General features: G+C 40.8%; 2 protein-coding genes across 2 annotated transcripts; both read left to right on the forward strand.

Annotated features, from left to right (window-relative positions):
- The first annotated feature begins 867 nt into the window (after positions 1-867).
- On the forward strand, positions 868-8217 carry LOC308123211 (sodium-dependent neutral amino acid transporter B(0)AT1-like). The gene is made up of 12 exons (XM_080485574.1): positions 868-1327; positions 4731-4871; positions 4949-5086; positions 5171-5352; positions 5732-5842; positions 5924-6036; positions 6137-6265; positions 6630-6786; positions 6866-7070; positions 7161-7320; positions 7392-7554; positions 7656-8217. Exons 1-12 carry the CDS (start codon positions 1135-1137, stop codon positions 7839-7841), a joined length of 1878 nt encoding a protein of 625 aa, XP_080341700.1. The 5' UTR covers positions 868-1134; the 3' UTR covers positions 7842-8217.
- Positions 8218-13493: 5276 nt separating this feature from the next.
- LOC308123212 (sodium-dependent neutral amino acid transporter B(0)AT1-like) lies at positions 13494-19511 on the forward strand. The gene is made up of 12 exons (XM_080485575.1): positions 13494-13773; positions 14520-14660; positions 15350-15487; positions 15565-15746; positions 15847-15957; positions 16053-16165; positions 16273-16401; positions 16665-16821; positions 16901-17105; positions 17178-17337; positions 18669-18831; positions 18930-19511. The coding sequence occupies exons 1-12, from the start codon at positions 13578-13580 to the stop codon at positions 19101-19103; spliced, it is 1869 nt and encodes a 622-aa protein (XP_080341701.1). The 5' UTR covers positions 13494-13577; the 3' UTR covers positions 19104-19511.
- Positions 19512-19626: the final 115 nt, after the last annotated feature.

A 19626-nucleotide genomic window follows, 5' to 3' on the forward strand; every position in this document is an offset into this window, starting at 1 on the left:
ATAGTTGGTACAAAGTGGCGGCTCAGGCTTCAGCAGAGGTGGTGCTGTTATTGTGATGAGAGGGATTTACTCACCTGGCTTGCTGCAGCGTTTGTTTAGAAGTTTATTACATGATATTTTGTGTTGTAAATTCAACTTTGATATTGTGACCAATCATCTGCCATGTTGTGTTTTTCCCTTTTCCTCTTTTCTTTCTTTTTGCTGTAATGCTTCCATATGTTTGATAACTGCCTCCACCGACATGCATTTGAGGGTTATTGGTGATTTTTAATGCCCCCTGGGTATGAGCCTGTGTTAATGTCTCCTTGTGTTTCTGCCTCCTTGTGTTTCTGCCTGCTGATGAACTAGTGACCTCTACAGGTGGATAAACAGCATGGACGATAGGTGGACAAATAAGCATACTATTCTTTTTACATTCAAGGTTTACTGCTGTTTGTGTATGTGTGTGTTAAATATACAATGAAACAGAGAAACTCATCCTCGGTTTTAGTTTGAATGTGACATTGACATATATCTCTTGAAACATCAGAAGAATCAATGAATCAGGCAGAAAATAAAATCTCGGTAAGCTCTGAACATTTAAAGCTGTACAAACTTGGTTGGTCGTGTTTTGTTTGTTTTTGTTTTCATAACCTTTCTCGACGTAAATCACTTGAAGCACAAACAATTCTGAACATTGTATTCGTATCATGAAATTGTTTCACTTGAATAAAACAAATCTTTAAAAATCAAATGTTGCTCTTGACTTAATTTTTATTTGTGAAAGTCTTTCACACTGTGCAAGAGTGGAGAAAAAATAGACAGGGTCAGCTGTGTAATCTACAACAGATAAGGAATATGCTCATAAACTTGCTTCAGCTGTGCTGAATACTGCCTTGTGTTTGTTCATGCTTATACATTAGCTCGCCACTCCACTCTTGCCACAGCCTTTAACTTTTGGGATTATTTCTTAACCCTGTCACGGTTTGACGGATGGTGGCCCGTGGTTTGTGACTCCGAGGATGCGTGGATGACTGACTAGGCAAGCAGGTTAATAAGCAAGTTTGCAGGCCGAACTACTGTATAAAAGGGGCGAGCTTGCAGTGAGAGGACGCAATACCATCAGCCCCTGAGCTCTGGAGAGGAGGGCTCCCAATGAAATTGGAAGTCTCCAACCCATGGTTGGATGAGCGGATCCCCAGCCGGGAGAGTCTGGAGGAGAAAGAGAAGGATGCAGATGGGCCCAAGTGGGGCAGCAAGCTCGAATACATCCTGACCTGTGTGGGCTTCTGCATTGGTCTTGGGAATGTTTGGAGATTCCCTTATCTGTGCCAAAGCCATGGAGGAGGTAAGACAAGACTTTTGATCACATTTTCACATTTTTAAGTGACTGCTTTAATGTGGATGGATTGTTCCATCCTGCCTGGGGCATTTTCACTCATTTTCATTGTTTAGTTTATTTCATTTTTCCTCTTTTCTTTTTCTTTTTTTTCTTTTGCATTCAGTCAGAATTGTGAGTTTGAGCTCAGAGGTTTTAAAGGTGTAGTCCGTGGTTTTTAAAAGGACTGTTAACTTTATTGTGTGGGGCATAATCTCAGGAGCATGCCTCGTGCATGACTGCTCACATGTCGCGTCTGAGGCACGCAATACTGCAGGATGTTTAATCTGCCCTCAGGCTGCTTAAATGTTGCGTTACTTTTCAGAATAAATGGACGGAAACATTGTTTTTTCATGCTTTTCAATAAACTACAGAATTTACTCATTGTGTTACCTGTATTCGGATTAAGCTTCTACTTAATTTATTCTCCTTTTTTATGCATTCCGTGTTCACTTTGCTTTAATGTATTTAATTATTTCTTTGTAAAGCACTGTGAATTGAATTGTGACTAAATGGTGCAGTATAAATAATATTAGAGGCAAGGCAAATTGAATTCATTTATACAGCACCATTCAGACACAAAATCATCCACAGTGCTTTACTAAGAAATAAAGGAAATACAAGGCAATTCAGAATATTAATCTTAAGTGATTAAGATGATGAAAAATGTGATTTAAAAAGGCATAAAAGGCATAAAAGGAGAATAGTACACTTTTAATGTACTATTAATGTAAAGTTAATAAAATACAGAAAAGTTTGTTGTTTATTGGAAAGCCTGAGCAGGTAATAGTGTTTTAAGGGCTGGTTTAAAAGAAGTGAGTGTGTCAGCAGTCCTCAGATGTTCAGGACGTTTGTTCAAAAGCTGCTTCTACTTGTTTCTTCTGACTCTAAAGGCTTCTTCATACTCCATAAGAACAAGACGAAAGTTCGGCAGTGCGGGGTCCTGCCGAACAAAATGACGTAATTTTCCTTCGGCCAGCTCCCTCTGGCCGAAAAAATATGTTTCGGCTGTGCCAACCGCCCTGGCCGAACTATATGGGTGCCGCACTGCCGAAACACTGCCGTGTGCTGCGCATGCGTGTTCCAGTTTGCCCATGACTATCAGTGATATTTTAATCATATTTAGCTCGTAACATCTCGACTGTACGAGCGCCGCAGCTCGTTAAAATGTCGGGGTGCAGGCTTACGTGATGCACCTGAACGCATCACGAACAGCTGTCAGCGCTTGCAGTTAATACCGGACCAACATGGCGCTCGGACAAAAACTCTCTTTTATTACTGGAAAAAGTTCAGAGAAATGTATTTCTGAAAGCACTGGAGGCGATAAATAAACTGCAGTTGAAAAGCTTAAACGCCGCACCACAGACGTGTGGCTGCGGCGAGGGGGCGTGGCCTGCGAGTTCGGCAGCTTCTTATCGGAGTATGAACAGTCCTGCCGAAAAAGATTTATTGTTCCTGCAGCTGGCTGACGTCACTGCCGAATTTTCTCCTTGTTCTTATGGGTTCAAAAGGGAGTGTGCAGGGGTCTTTACAGTCCTGATACTGATGATAACTGCACCGTGTTTATGAGCTACATTCTGTCCTGAAGCGTCTTTTCATCACTTCATTAAACCGCCTGATACACATTTTGAGGAAGAAGTCACACGCGCTGGCATGTGGATGGACGGACCTTTATTTCCACCATGAAAAAAAAAAATCTCGACTTTGATTTTCGACTTTTTCTGGAGCGCATGAAGGTTTTGGGTTTTTTTCAGCCTCCGAATTTTTTTTTTCTTCAGTGGCCCTAAAAGTCTTCCGTAATAAAGGGAGTATGCAGGGGGCTTCAATCTCTTCTTGAGAAGAATTGATTTGACAGGATTAAATTATTCACTGAATCTAATCAAAATTAAACGTGTGCTATATATATATAATTTTGTTTATCTGCCTGCTTCTTTACTTGCTTTCTTTGCTTGGTTTTGTGGTTATTTAAATTCATGCTCTTTACTCGTTAAGATAGACACATGCACACACACGTGCAGGCACGATGCCAACTGACTGACTGGAAAAGCGGTGAGATTTAAGAGTTTTCATTTTCAGTGTCTTTATCATTTTGTCTTTATTCATTATGTTCAAAATAAAATAAAAATGAACCAATGAAGGATTATACCCTAGATTTATCGTATGAAGTTTCATGTGCCCTCAGGTCCTCCGGCACTGGCATTTTAATCATTCCCATGGTTAATACAAAAACCGGCGGTGTGGCTGCTTTCCAGCACTACACATCATGTTTATGGAAGAGACTGCCAGAGAACCCGAGGGCTGCAGAGAATGTTCATGTTTCAAAGGCAGGCTGAAGAACTTCCTTTAATTCCTTTAACTAATGTGTCCCAGTTTGTTTTAATTTATTCATCGGGTTTTGCTATGTTTTATCACAACAACAACTATTATTATTATTATTATTATTATTATTAACAATAATAATTAAATAATAACAATAATTGAATGACAATAATACAAAATATGCTGATGCCACCTTGTATAAAAAATACAGAGTTTTTTGTGTGTAAACTGACAAAACGTAGAAGTATCTCGAGGCCATGTGTAAACATAAATGCTTCCCTAAATCGCCATCTTTCTACTCATTCAGCTTGATGGAATGTAGAATTTATATCACTTATTTATGGCAACGAAAGTGCCTGAGAGGATGTAACATCATGTAATGATTTACAAGATTGTGTCTTCATAATAGCTAACATTATGCAGCTTTATGACCATAAAGTGTCAGCTGGTACAGCTAAAGAGGTTGTGGAAAATTTTGGCAGTGTCTTTGTCCTGCATCTACTTGTGTGTGTGCCTGCGTGCCTGTGTGTGTGAGTGTGTGTGCGTGTGTGTTTGTGTGTTAGTGAGCCAGTGTTACTGCTTGGGAGTACTACACTGTGAGTGCGATGATCTTTTTTGTCAATCATGAAAAACCTCATCTTGCCCTCACCCTCAGCAACCTGGCATTGGCTTCGGTGCCCCTGAACAGGAGTGGTTTAGATAATGGATGGATGGATGGATGGATGGATGGATGGATGGATGGATGGATGGATGGATGGAAAACCTCAGGAAATCAAATTGAAAAGTCAAACTGCACTGAACAGAAGATTTTCTAGCAATGCACATTTGATTAATGAATCTAATGGAAGTAGAAATTCATGCACAAATGAAAATTCTTCAACAAATACTCCCTCTTGCAGAATTACCAGTATTTAATTAATCATCCATCCATCTATCGCACTTATCTTGAGATTGCAAATATGAAATATGTATCTTTTAATTTGAAATAAGAACTGGGAGTCATAGATCATTGCATCATAAAAAAAATTAAATAAAAATAAACTCTTTGTTTTAGGTGCGTTTTTGATCCCTTACCTGATCCTGCTGGTGCTGGAAGGAATGCCTCTCCTCCTGATGGAGTTTGCCATCGGTCAGCGTCTGAGGAAAGGCAGTGTTGGGGTTTGGAGGAGCATCCATCCTTATCTGACTGGAATCGGTATGTAACCCCCATCCTGTAACAAAGGCAAGTGACTCTTCCAGGCGGTGTTACAGTAAAATCTTGCTATTTCTCAGGTATCTCCTCCATGCTTGTGTCCTTTCTGGTTGCACTGTACTACAACACCTTGGTAGCCTGGGTCATGTGGTATTTCTTTACGTCCTTCAGCAACCCACTGCCATGGTCTCAGTGTCCACTCAATGAAAACCTGACAGGTGGTATTTTGCATTAATTCAACCCCCACCCCACAAAAAAAAACAAAGCTGCCATTTGTGTTGTTTGATTCGGTTCTCTTCCAGCATACGTAACAGAGTGTCAGAAGAGCTCCTCTGTGGAATACTTCTTTTACCGAGAGACTTTGGACGTCTCCACCTCAATCGCGGAGTCCGGCGGCCTCCACTGGCCAATGGTGCTCTGTCTGCTCAGTGCCTGGACCGTCATCGGAGTGTGCTGCATCAGAGGTGTCAGCACCACTGGCAAGGTTTGTCATTTGTTAAACTGAGCTTTCACTTTCCATATGAGTGTGGAGGTTCCCACTGCAGCCAATCAACTTCACAATGTTGTAGGCAAATAGTATAGATTTATATTAATATGATATAATTTGCTGACTCAAGACATGAACGTAGCTCTGTAAAATCCCCTTCAGTTTGGGTTGAACGCACTGCATACGTCATATTAAATGCATGTTACTGGTGAAAATTCAGCATCCTTCCATATTTATGACCCATGGAGTTTCTGACAAAACCAAACTCGATCAATTGCAACTGATATAGGGGTGTAGGACATTAGACTAATTCTTTGAAATCTGAAAAACGTATTCATCTGCGGTTTGTCTTTTTGTCTTTGTCATCATTACTCAGGTGGTCTACGTCACCGCCCTCCTGCCGTACGTTGTGCTGGCCATCTTCCTGATCCGAGGACTGACGCTGAAAGGCGCCCTGACTGGAGTGCAGTTTCTCTTCATACCAGACGTATGGCTTCAGATTTTTGAAATAAAACAAACATATACTATAGTTTGAACGTGTGCAGAAGCTTGAGTTCTTCATTTGCAGGTAAATGAGTTGCTTAATCCAAAAACTTGGCTGGACGCAGGCGCCCAGGTTTTCTATGCCTTGGGGCTGGCTTGGGGAGGCCTCATCTCCTTCTCCAGCTACAACCCTGTGCAGTAAGTAACTGGTTTTTTTTTGTTTGTTTTTTCATTCTATCATTTTGAGTAGTACAGTAAAGTCCTTAAAATTATTTTTGCATTTCCCTTTTTCCAAAAGCAACAACTGTGTGCAAGATGCAGTGATCCTGTCTGCTGTAACTGGCTTCACCTCCATCTTCGCTGCTACGGTCACCTACTCCATCATCGGATTCATGGCCACCGAGAACTTTGACAACTGCCTCAATGCGTAAGTGCAATATACAGTATATTTAGGTTTGAGACCGCTTGAAGCCTGTAGAAATCGATATGGAAACCTTTTTAGTTCAGTGTACTCCAGACAATGCACATACGAATATAGAAATAGCTGACAAACAATTGTTTATGAATGTGAATGTTTGTGAGTGGTGGTGTTGGTAACCAGTGTAGGGTGTACCCTACCTTTCACTCATTGTCCGGTGGGATCAGTTCTTGGTAGCAGAAACCTGAACTTGAATAAGGTGGCTGGATGAACGGGAGAACTGATCACAGACGCTTCAGTAGCTTAAAAAGTGCAAATGTGAGTACATTTGACTATTGTATTGCTGTTATTCAGTGAAACTTTGCCTCCCTAGGAACATCAAGAGATTGGTGAATGCGTTCGATCTTCCCGAGGGCAACATCACGGAAAGCAACTATGAAGCCGCCTTCAATCACCTGAACGCCTCCTATCCTGACATGGTTCTTGGTTTGAACATCAAAACCTGTGACATGCAAACATTCCTCAGTGAGGTGAATGTTTAGATGATGATCTATAAGACTTCCACGGTGTTCATGTCGTTTTCTCTAACCTGGATTGTGTCTGGTTCAGGGAGTGGAGGGAACAGGCCTGGCCTTCATTGTTTTCACGGAGGCCATCACCAAGATGCCTGGTTCTCCTTTCTGGTCCATCCTGTTCTTCCTAATGCTCCTGTGTCTGGGATTGTCGACCCTGTTTGGGAACATCGAGGGAGTTGTGGTGCCTTTGAAAGACTTGGGAATTTTACCGAAGCATTGGCCTCATGAAGCACTGACCGGTAAAATTCCACTTATAAATCAGCTGATCATTCCAGATTTCGATGTTGTCTTATGATGTCCCTTCATGGTTTTCTGCTCGCCTGTTTCAGGACTAACTTGCCTTGCCGGATTCCTCATCGGCCTCCTCTTCACTCAGAGTTCAGGATTCTACTGGGTAACCCTCTTTGACAACTTTGCTGGATCTGTGCCCCTGCTGACCATTGGACTCTTTGAGATGCTCGCTGTGGTTTACATCTACGGCATCGAAAGGTGAGTGTTAGTTGTTTTTTGCCTTCCCGGTTTTGTGCCTTGAGGCTCCAGAAAACTCTTGTGTTTGGCAGACTCAACGAGGACATCAGATTCATGGTCGGGAAAGCACCTTCCATCTTCTGGCAGATCACATGGAGATTGGTCAGCCCTCTGATCATCCTGGTCATTCTGCTCTTCTACCTGGTGACTGAAGTCCAAGAGGAGCTCAACTATTCAGTCTGGGACATCAACTCGGTAAGCTCCCAATATTCATGAGGAATCCTTATGTTGTATAACGAGTAAAAAAGATTTTAAAGTGAATATTCCGAACGTCATACTGTTTTCCTGGTTTACAGGAGGCCTTCCCGGCTCTGGCATCTGTCCCGTACCCAAACTGGATCAAAGGGGTCATCTTTCTTTTGGCTGGAGTCCCAAGTCTGATGTCACTGTTGTACGCATTCGGTCGGCTGATCGTTATGCAGTTCAAAAGAGGGAACCCAAGGAACCAATCAACTGATTTACAGCCAGACTTGGCAAAATGAATGTTCAAGCGGTTGAAATGGAAACAATCAACATTTTGGAAGTCCAATATTGATTTTAACAAAAACACATATATCCATTTTTTTTAAACACACATTGAGTGATTAAATGGTGTTTTCTATTTAGTTTTATTGAAGAGTTTGTACTTATAACACTGAGGTCTTCAACTTATACTTAACGGCTATTGCCCTACGGGGACCTTTAAAAATGTTTGGATGGCTGAACAACTTTAAATCGTGTTGTTATGGCATGACATGCAACAAACTAAAGGCTTCTCGATGAATTTATGTCAACTGAATTCTGATGGGCTGCAAGAGTAAATCCTTACTGTTTACCATCAGAGAACAAAAGAGGGCAGTGTTGAGTAAAAGCAAATTGAACAATGCTGCTCCCATTTTCATGTTCACCACACAAGGACGTCTCTGCTTCAAGGAGCCGCCACCGACCACATGTGCTAATGGCCGGTGTTACATATTATACAATTACACATGGTGGTGTGGCTGCAATGTGCGACTGTTACTTTTTCTTGGGTTTTATCATTCCATTTTTGCAGGCCAAGTGGGGACATCTAAGTTATTGAGTTGAATACTTTTTTTTCATATATATCTATTTCTTGATTCAAATTACAATGTTGACTTTTACCTTGTTGACCATACTGCTTCATATTTACTAGTAGTTTGTGTTTAGAATACTGCTGTTTTCAGTTCATACCTAAGATAATAGTACGGTGGCCCAGAAGCATCAACGCAATTGCAAAAGTCATATTGCAACAGACAAAGTCACAAAGCAACAGCAAAAGTCACGAGGCAACAGCAAAAGTCACGAGGCAACAGCAAAAGTCACGAGGCAACAGCAAAAGTCACAAGGCAACAGCAAAAGTCACAACACTAACGCAAAGGCCACAACGGAAGTTAACCCACAATGGAAGGCTTTGTTTCCGGAGGACGATATTTCCGCTTTATCTTTTGCGTTTGTGTTGTGATTTTTGCGGTTGCATCGTGCCTTTTACTGTTGTGTTGTGTAGTTTGTTGTTAAAGCTTGTTCTTTTTATGTCCTGGGTATGACATTAAACTGCATCCGGTGTTCTAGCGAAAATGAAGTAGCCAAACTTCAGCCAGTGGATGGACTGAGCTCCCCGAGTGTCAGATGCTTCCATTGGTGTGCGAATGTGTGTGTGTGAATGGGTGAAAGTGATTAACAACGTAAAGCACTTTGGACTATTCAGTCAGTGAAATAGTGCTATATAGATGAAATCTGTCACACTATTTGCTGTACAGTCTTGGCCTTTAGTATTGCTCTTTGGCTCTTACTGTTGGTGTTGGCATTTACAATGCTGTGTGAAAAGAAACACTGAACACTACTGTTGCGAAGAATGAGCTCCTTGGGTGTCAGATGCTTCCATTGGTGTGTGAATGTGTGTGTGGATGGGTGAAAGTGATGAACGACGTAAAGCACTTTGAGAAACCCTCAAACTCTGGCAAAACCTCATGTCTAAGTGTGTGAAAGTGATTAAGAATGTAAAGCACTTTGGAGACTGTTCAATCAGTGAAATAGCGCTCTATAAGTGAAACCGAAAACACAATTTCCTATGCAGTTTTGTCCTTTGGGTCTTACTGTTAGGTGTTCGTTTTCCCTTTTCGGAATGCACTGCTCTCGCAACTCCTCATTGCGGGCGGAGTGGGCATTTTACCAGCTCCCCTTGATGTCTAAATGTGTGTGTGAATGGGTGAAAGTGATTAACAACGTAAAGCACTTTGGATTGTTCAACCAGTAAAATAGCATTATGTAGATGAAATCTGTAACACGATTTCCTATGCACTTTAGGCCTTTGCCGCTCGGTTCTTGCAGTTCCATCCCTGTGGGTGGAGCAGGCGTTCTAACAGCTTCCCTTGATGACAGAATTTGTGTGTGAATGGGTGAATGTGATTAACAACGTAAAGCACTTTGGACTGCTTAATCAGTGAAAGAGCATTAAATAGATGAAATCAGAAACACAGTTTCCTATGCACTTTAGGCCTTTGCCACTCCATTCTTGCAGCTCCATCCCTGTGGGTGGAGCGGGCTTTTTAACAGGTTGGATTGGTGTCTAAATGTGTGTGTGAATTGGTGAAAGTGATTTACAAAGTGAAGCACGTTGGACCGTTCAACCAGTGAAATAGCATTAAATAGATGAATTCAGAAACACAGTTACCTGTGCAGTTTAGGCCTTTGCCGCACTGTTCTTGCAGCTCCATCCCCGTGGGTGGAGCGGGCTTTTTACCAGCTTCTGTTGGTGTCTCAATGTTTGGGTGAATGTGATTAACAATGTAAAGCCCTTTGGGGACTGTTCAAACAGTGGAAAGGTGCTATGCAGGTGAAATCCATTTGCCATTAGGTCTTGACTTTTGCTGTTGTGTTGTGACTTTTGCTGTTGTGGTTTGTGCTGTTGCGTTATGGCTCTTGCTGTTGCATTGTGAGTTGTGTAGTTGCATTGACTCTTCTGGGGCACCGTACAATCGGCCATCGCCAGGCACCTAGGTCATCTCAAGCGTGCACATGCCAAGTCCACACAGAAGTTCAACTTGGAGTTGTACCCAAGACACTCTTACAATGAGGAGATACTACTTTTTTATTATTTTTTTTTGCCTTTATTTAGTCAGGAGAACCACATTGAGATCAATAATCTCTTTTACAAGTATGTCCTGGCACCACCGAACCACTACACCACCACCTGCCAGCATACTACAGCAGTAAATCCCAACCAGGTGGGTCAGGGAAACGCCACTCTACAGTACAAATGTTATACTCAAGAAAAAGCTGTTATCTCACAAATTGGCCAAGAGAGGGAGGCAGACACAAGACAAAGAACAACACACCGTAATCTCAAAGCAATTGAATCTGGTCAACTGGACTGTATGTCTTATCCAAGGAGCTATAGAGGTAAAATGTCTCCTAAGACAGAAAAGTCCAAGCTCATTTGACCTAATTCAGTTGTTTTGAGATGCCTCCTTCCTGCACGAATGTGAATATGCATACAACACATTATAGACTCCAAAGAGCAGACAAAGTGCCAGGCTTTAAATATACCAATGGCTTTTTTGTTGTTGTTTGGGGTCTTCCAACTGTAAAAAATAATGAATGAGTCCCTTCTTCTTTCAGCATCAAAAAGATCTCATAAAACCTTGTTAATAAACTGGTTTTCAAATAAACTAGTGGTAATAGTTTAAAGACAAACAAACATATGCTGCTAAAAGTGAACCTTAAAACATTAGCCTCAATTCTTTTTCCAGTAAACCGTTAACAGGTTCAGTTTCAGAGCAATTGCCTTTAGAGGAAGAATCTTTGGGTCAAAAGGTAGAATTTGTTTGTATGAATCCATTCGGTGATATGGCAGTTCACAATTTCATGGTTTTCTTACATGGGATGCACAGCGGTGTAGTGGTTCACACCTCCGATAGGGAACACCTCCAGTCCAAGTCCTGTAGTTACCATGTTCTCAATGTGCATGTGTGGATTTTCACCAGGTGCTGTGGCTTCCTCTCACAGTCCAAAAACATGCATCCGATTGGTTGATGATGCCACTTTGCCATGCACGTGACTGTCTGTGCCTCTCTGATTATCTTGTGATAAACTCGTCCGGGATGAACTCACCTTCCACACATACTGTAGTCAGCCAGGATCAGCTCCTGCTACCAACCTTATTCGGATAAAGCTGTGTGAAAGATGGAAGGTGCTCTTGCAGCATCCAACTTCTGAGTTACAGCTAGAAGATTAACTGTCTACAGTATGTATGCATGGTGAATATATAGTTTTTGGTAAACAGCAGGGTTTAATTTTTAAAATATATCTTATTTTAGCAAATCAATGATTGACATAATCTGAAGTTGTGTTTTTTTTCACTATATACATACGATGGGAATTGTTTTGTGTTAAGATCGAGTTTCTCATTATTGTAGTGTTGATAAAGAAGATCAACATTTTATGCGAACTCGACCTATAGCTTATTGTAAACTTACTTTGACGTTTTGTTTAATCAAAAATGATAACGCGTGTGATCTCTTCCAAACAAGCTTGAATGTGCCATCCAGTGCCGCAGCAGTACAACTTTCATTCAATGTTTTCATCACAATTCGGAACCAGCAAACCTTTAATAAGTTTCATCGAAGCATATTCCAGTAAGACTGAACTTTGTCTCTTTATGCACTTGTTGGAGGGCTGCCAACATATGATCTTTCAATGATTCACTGAAATAACGATAAGTGTGAGATAAAAACCCACACATGATGTATTGCCCCAGACGCTGCCAAATGGAAGAGGTTTGATTAAAAATAATAAAGATTTTATAAAATTTTACCAAGTCTATTGTGTTCTTTGTTGAGATGATGATAAAGGTTTGGGACAAAGAATCCTAAGAGCGCCATCGTTTCTATATATGAGGCATTGTTCGTATCAAAGCTCGCCATTCATTTTTGTTTCCTTTAATCCCACAAAAGACCCTTGGACCCATCAAGGCCTGCCAGTGCGTGACCAACAGTACATTTCTGTTCTTACAGAACGAGATAAGTCAACGGATCAGACTCCTTTTAACTACAATCTTAACTCTGACATCTCAAAATGTAAATAAAAACAAAAGAAAGATTATGCCTAACTCTCACAAAGCTGTATCCTATCAGACATAGAGCATAGACCATATTGTAGATGTCTAAAGAAAAACATTTAAGCTTCTGATGAAAGATATGTGGACTAGATTCAGGGGGATGATCAAGTACCAAACAATGAGACATATAAAGTAAAATGACTTAAAAAGTAACAACATACCCTCACTTGAGACGGAAACAGTCTAATCAGACCAGACTCATATCACTCTGTAACTTCATCCAAATATCTTTTGGTCAACGCCTTACCTTCATTAGTTTTGCTAATGAATGGCGTTTGGTTATTTCATCTAAAACATCTAAGACAACATACCCTAAAACATTCCTGATCTCAGTTCAAAAATGTGTTTAATCAATCTTTAACAAGCGTTGCAAATAAAATGACCCATGTAAAAATAGTTTTACAGTGGCAGCAAAAGTCATGGGGTTGTTCACACGTCTAAATGACCATATCTTTGGTGCATTAAATGAACCATATTGACAAAACATTGAATTTTAATAAGCCAGAGTTTTGAGCAAAACTTTAATCTTATCTTTCCTTTATCAGAGACATGTTCAACCTGATGACATGACAGGGACAGGTGTATATTATTCTTTAAGCTTTTATGTAACTATCTAAATATATTTTCACTCAGCGACTGGCTTTCCCGGCTACATTTCTAGTGACACCAACCTTCACGTGATCATGCTTTTAGTGATATCAAAGAAAGAACTCAGCAGCATCACCATGGCGGCGCCTCAGAGCACTACGCAAAGGTTATCGACGTCATTATCAGCTCCTGTGGCGCCCAGCAACAAGACTACTAGTTTGACATAAATCAGAATTACCTCTAAGGTTGATGGGTGAGGTTTACTTTGTGCAGTTTGACTGAAATTCAATATTCTGTTGCTGGAAATTATTTTTATATATGTATTTATATGATAACCTTTAATGACAATATAAATTGGAAAAACAAACTATGCACTTGCTAATCTATAAAGTGAACCTGATCATAAAAGCGAAAGATCATAAATGTGTTTGAAGCTTGCTGAGCTGATTTCCCTCTGCAGTCAGTTTGACACAAGACAGCAACCGTGTCAGGTTCCTGGAAAACGGCGTTCGACATGAAACTGCAACTTCCTAACCCCGGGCTGGACGACCGGATCCCGAGCTATGAGGAGCTGGAAAAGATGGAAGAAGAGGACATCGGCAGACCCAAGTGGGACAATAAAGCCCAGTACATCTTAACCTGCGTGGGCTTCTGCATTGGGATTGGGAATGTGTGGCGATTCCCTTACCTGTGTCAAAGTCATGGAGGAGGTAAGCCAAGAGAGGAATTTTAGCTTGAGGGAAATGGTGAAACTGTGCCTGTTTTCAATGATTGGTCAACAATTTTCAACATGATTGAGATAACTTAATATTTAGTTTCAAGTTCCAAGTGATTAAGTCATTGTAGCACTGCAGATGTATTAATAGATTTAGAGCTGTCACATTGAGGCTAAAGTTATGTCCAAAATTATAAATGTGGACAGTTTTTCACAGCAAATTTGATTTGATTGAGCATCTGCATATTTGGGAAAAGTGAAGGACTCCTGAGTGGTAAAAACAAGAAATGATGCCCAAGTCAGGCACCACAACCTCAGTCAACTTAAGGACAGTTGTATGACTGCGAAGACGCCATTGTAAATCACACGGTCAAGTTGGATCTGTCCGTCTCAGAATCAACGGCCCATTTGCTCATGCGCGGTACGTGAGCAGCCTCCTAGAACAAACTGCCCGAAATGCATTGCCAGAGACGTTTACAGGATATTTTGAGTCATCTGTGAATTATTGACTGCTGCAATTGAGAGCTCACAATAAACACCACCAACTATATTTGATGGTTCTGCAAACATTAATTTTTATAGTTGTTTCACACCCAACATGGTTCTTTGAAGAAGTTCCTATAACATGCAAGGGAAAGTAAAATAAAAAAAATAACCAATGGGGTAAAAAATGATGTTCAATATCCACATCTCGAACCACTTTCCCATTCGGGATGTTTAACATAATCATACATTTTCCAGGTGCTTTTTTGATTCCCTACTTGATCCTTCTGGTGTTGGAAGGAATGCCTCTCCTTCTGCTGGAGTTTGCCATCGGTCAACGTCTCAGAAAAGGCAGCGTGGGAGTGTGGAGGGCCATCAGTCCGTATCTGACTGGTATTGGTAAGGACTGGATCCAGTTATCCAGAGCTGAACAATAATGAACATTTGGTTCCTCTTAAGTTTGATATCAGAAAAAAATAATAATGTGGTTTTGGATATTTGACAAGGGCAAATAACATAGTAGATGCAAATGAATACCAGTGACGGGGATAGTCAGCTATGCAGTAACACATTAATGTAATGCCAATACATTTGCTAGGTTCACAGTTGCACTATAGCACAATATACCCATCTCTGTCACCCACAACTTCCTCCAGCTCTTCTGCGGGTAACCCAAGTCACTATCAGACCAGGCCAGAGATGTAATCTCTCCAGTGTTTCCTGGGCCGACCTCTCGGTCTCTTCCCAGTCGGAAGTGCCTGGGAAACCTCTAATGGGAGACCCCCAGGGGGCATCCTAATCAGATGCAACACCTAAATTGACTCCTCTTAATGTGGAGGAGCAGCAGCTCAACTCTCCGAGGAGATGCGAGGTGGCGCGTCTAAAAGTCCACGAAACACATGTAGACCGGTTTATTGAACTCTCCGGCCCACTGTTTCATGGCCAGGAAAGAATCCGCCCTGTTCCTCCTGTATTTACTTTACAGTATCGCTGCATCCCTGCAGACTTTTCACACTAGGATGAGAAGTGAGATATGAAATGATTTAAAAAAAAAATATATATATATATATTAATGATTTTTCAATTAGGTATTGGCTCCATGCTGGTGTCATTGCTGATCGGACTGTACTACAACACCCTAATAGCCTGGATCATGTGGTATCTCTTCAACTCCTTCCAGTCTCCATTGCCTTGGAGCCACTGCCCCCTCAATGAAAATATGACAGGTATCAGAAAGTACACGTTCATATATTTAATTCTAGTGATCGTCCCAGCTCTGCCTGACTGTTTGATGGTTCTTCAGGGTATATACCGGAGTGTCAGGAAAGCTCCACTGTGGATTATTACTTTTACAGACAGACTCTGAACACTTCGACATCCATAGCCGACTCTGGAGGAATCCACTGGCCCATGGTACTCTGTCTGGTATCATCCTGGACAGTCATCTGCATCTGCTACATACGTGGGATTGGTACTTCAGGAAAGGTGAAAGCTGGAGTTAAAATCCATGTTTTATTTATTATGTGTTATCACTACAATCTATATATATATTTTTTTTTTACATTTTTGTTCATTGGGACCTCAGGCAGTGTATGTCACAGCCATCCTGCCTTACATCGTCCTGGCCATCTTTCTGATCCGAGGACTGACTCTTAAAGGGGCCCTGAATGGAGTCAAGTTCCTCTTTACACCTGATGTACGTTTCACATTTCTCTAACTTGGAAAAAACAAAAAAGAAATGTGAAAGGTCTAAACATGAAGCATCATTACATTGTATGTTCCTATTTGCAGATGGAAGAGCTGCTCAAACCAGAAACTTGGCTGGATGCAGGTGCCCAGGTCTTTTATGCCTTCAGCTTGGCCTGGGGGGGGCTCATCTCCTTCTCAAGCTATAACCCTATTCAGTAAAAGACATGCAGACGTCAACTCGTACTTCCATTATCATTCATCGCTCCTCCAATACGAAAGGCACGACTGGTATCCACCCTCATACCTCTGTTTTTTCCTCCAGCAACAACTGCATGCAAGACGCCGTGTTGCTGTCTGCTATAACTGGACTCACGTCCATCTACGCAGCCACAGTGACCTACACCATCATTGGCTTCAGGGCCACTGAGAAATATGACAACTGTATCAGTGAGTAAGTAGTTAAATGAAATAGATTCCAATTGTTGAACACAATAATCAAAAACTTTTAAAATATTTATCTTCTAGTTTACAGTAAATTTAATTTTGAGGACATTTTAAATCTGTATGTTTTAGTAAAGTCTTAGTTAAATTATCATCCAACAGCCCAGTTCTTTCAATTGTGTCCATGTCTTACAAATAAAATTTCCAAAATGGATTAAGGATGCTTGTTCAGGTCACCCAGAGCTCATTACACATGTCATGCTCCTTCCTCAGAAACATCCAGACATTACTGAATGTATTTGGTCTCCCCGAGGACAACATCACAGCAAACAACTATGAAGAAGCCTATATTAAACTGAACGCCTCCAATCACGACGTTGTTCTTGGTCTGAACATCAAAACCTGTGACATGCAAAAACTTCTCAGTGAGGTGACTCTTCAGACCCTCATCTGTGATACTTCCATGTTGGTAATACTGATTACTCTAACCTGGTTTGCGTTTTGTTCAGGGCGTGGAGGGAACTGGGCTGGCTTTCATTGTTTTCACGGAGGCCATCACCAAGATGCCTGGTTCTCCGATCTGGTCCGTCCTCTTCTTCGTGATGCTCCTCTGCCTGGGACTGTCGACGTTATTTGGCAACATCGAGGGAGTCGTTGTCCCTTTGAAAGATCTGAACTTGTTACCTAAAAAATGGCCCCAAGAAGCACTGACTGGTATGAAGCGTCCATTTGCAATCTCAGATTGAGTGGTTTGTGCTGTAACTCCCTCGTCTTTGTGTTTTTCAGGTGTAACGTGCCTGGTCGCCTTCATCATCTCCCTCCTGTTCGCGCAGAAGTCTGGACTTTACTGGGTGACCCTCTTTGACAACTTTGCTGGATCCGTGCCCCTGCTGACCATTGGATTATTTGAGATGATAGCTGTAGTTTACGTCTACGGCATAGACAGGTTTGTACACAATTACTGCCTAATTTAAGGTGACAAATTGCTGACATGCCCAACTTCTATAAATGTTTTAGGCAACATGTCTGTTCCTATAATTTAAAAGCCCAAAGTTTCAGTCTTTTACTGTACATCAAATTTCGAAGGATATATTGATTGTGTATTATGTGTCCAAACCTCAATATCTGGCCTATTCTTCTGCTAATTTGAATTGTGCGCTTCCATAAAAATGGATTCCACACAGGTGCTTTCCTGATTAGATGCAATTATTGTTCCCCTGTGATCAAAATTTGCTCAACCAAAAGTTGATTGATTGATCCTTTATTCATCTTGCAAATGCAAAAGATTTAAAAATTCAAGGACAAGTCAGACTTACTCATGCTTAATCTTTAAATTTCACACCGAGGTTGTTCATGGAGTGGATTTCTTTTGAGGCTTGTAGTTTTTAAAGTTATTGCCAATCCAGAGCGACCTGGAGTCATTTGTTGACAACTGGTGTACTGCTGCTGAGTACTGGCTTTCAGCACATGGTATATGTTTACAAGATGGAATTTGAAAGTATCAACATAAAGCTTTTGTTTTGTTTGCTTAGACACCAACATTGCAAGTCTCTGAAAAAAACACTTTTCAGAGAGCTTTTTTTTTTTTTTTTTTTTAATAAATTACACCCAAATGAACAGATACTTCTATTCATGCTTCACTTTTCCATGACAAATTAGATTAATCTAAAAGAGTGAAATCAGCTTTTGTCACCTCTGTCCACCCCGTACTCGCGGTCAAAGTCCCAGCATGCCAGGAACTTCCTGAAACCTTTAACATCAAAATGGTTAACTGGATGATCTACACAGCACATTATATATGGAGTCTATCTGGTCAATGTCGTAATGGTATCAGACCAGGCAGTAAAACATCCTCTCCAAATAAACAATGCAAAATTGAGTGTAGCAAACAACTCAAGCAGAAGTAACCATTGTTTTGTGCAGTTCTCTTAAATCCGGTCTGACTCTACAGCCCCATCTACTGGCAGGCAGCTGTAAGACAGGCAAACTGATTCATAGACGAACACTGGTTGATTTAACCGTCTAATAGTTCTGATGTTCCGCTGTTTAGCAGAAAAATCACTCACAATACCTCATGTGGCGGGACTCGAATAACTGTGAGAAGGATACATCTTATGTTTGGACTAATGTCACGAAACAAAACACATATTTGTTCCAGTCGTGGAGAAACAATCAAATTATACTGCATTGGTTCATTAACATCTGCTTGTGGAGATTCCAAATATCTCATTGTCATAATTATTGTTGTGGTTTTTTTTTTTGTTTTTTTCATGGCAGGTTCAATGAGGACATAAAGTTTATGATTGGACGAAAACCCTCCATCTTCTGGCAGATTTCATGGAGGTTAACCAGTCCTCTAACCATCATGGTCATCTTAATTTTCTACTTAGTGACTCAAGCTCAGAAAGAACTCACCTACTTAGTCTGGGACCCAAACTCTGTAAGCTCACAAGCTCATAACACGTTTTTGTATGGTAAATAAGACTGAACTCAAGCATATAACTGTAACTCACTGGCACCTTTTCCTTTTAATCACAGGAGCAGTTTCCAGCTTTGGCGTCAGTACCCTACCCGTCATGGATTAACGCCATCATCTTCATTTTGGCTGGAATCCCCAGTCTGGTGCTGCCAGTGTATGCATTGTGTTGGCTAGTGTTTGTGAAGTGCATGAAAAAGAAACAGATTCCTGTGGAAATCAACCACATTTCTTAACTTGACTTACAGAGTAAAGATTTAATAAAAGCACCGTCATTTGATGTGTTGGATAATAAACTTCATGTTAAGTATTATAAGAACTGCCACCACAAGATACTTGTATTTCCTATTTATATTAACTTATCACTGGGTCCCACATTGGAGAGTAAAGCTGTATAATTTATAAACCTATTAAAAAGGAAAATTAATGACTGAGCTTCTATGTATATGGAGGGAAACCATACACCCTGAGGCAAAATATTAAATTCTATTGGGACACTAAAGGCACCAGATATTCCTCATCTGATAGGGCGGGTCATCTTCCAATCCAAAGATTGAAAAGACAATAAATTGATCCACAAATTGCTCCTAATGCAGCAGCTGTGGCCACTGGTGCATGACCTTGTGTGGGAATTTAACAGACTGAAAATAAAAAAAATAAGGAAAATAAAATATGGCAGTGATATTTTTTGAGCAGTTTATGACTTGGATTAACCTGACTAGCATCGCCTGAACATATTTATTAGGAAAACATGTTTTT

The sequence above is a fragment of the Lipophrys pholis genome (genome assembly GCF_963383615.2).
Source record: "Lipophrys pholis genome assembly, chromosome: 17".
NCBI lineage: Eukaryota > Metazoa > Chordata > Actinopteri > Blenniiformes > Blenniidae > Lipophrys > Lipophrys pholis.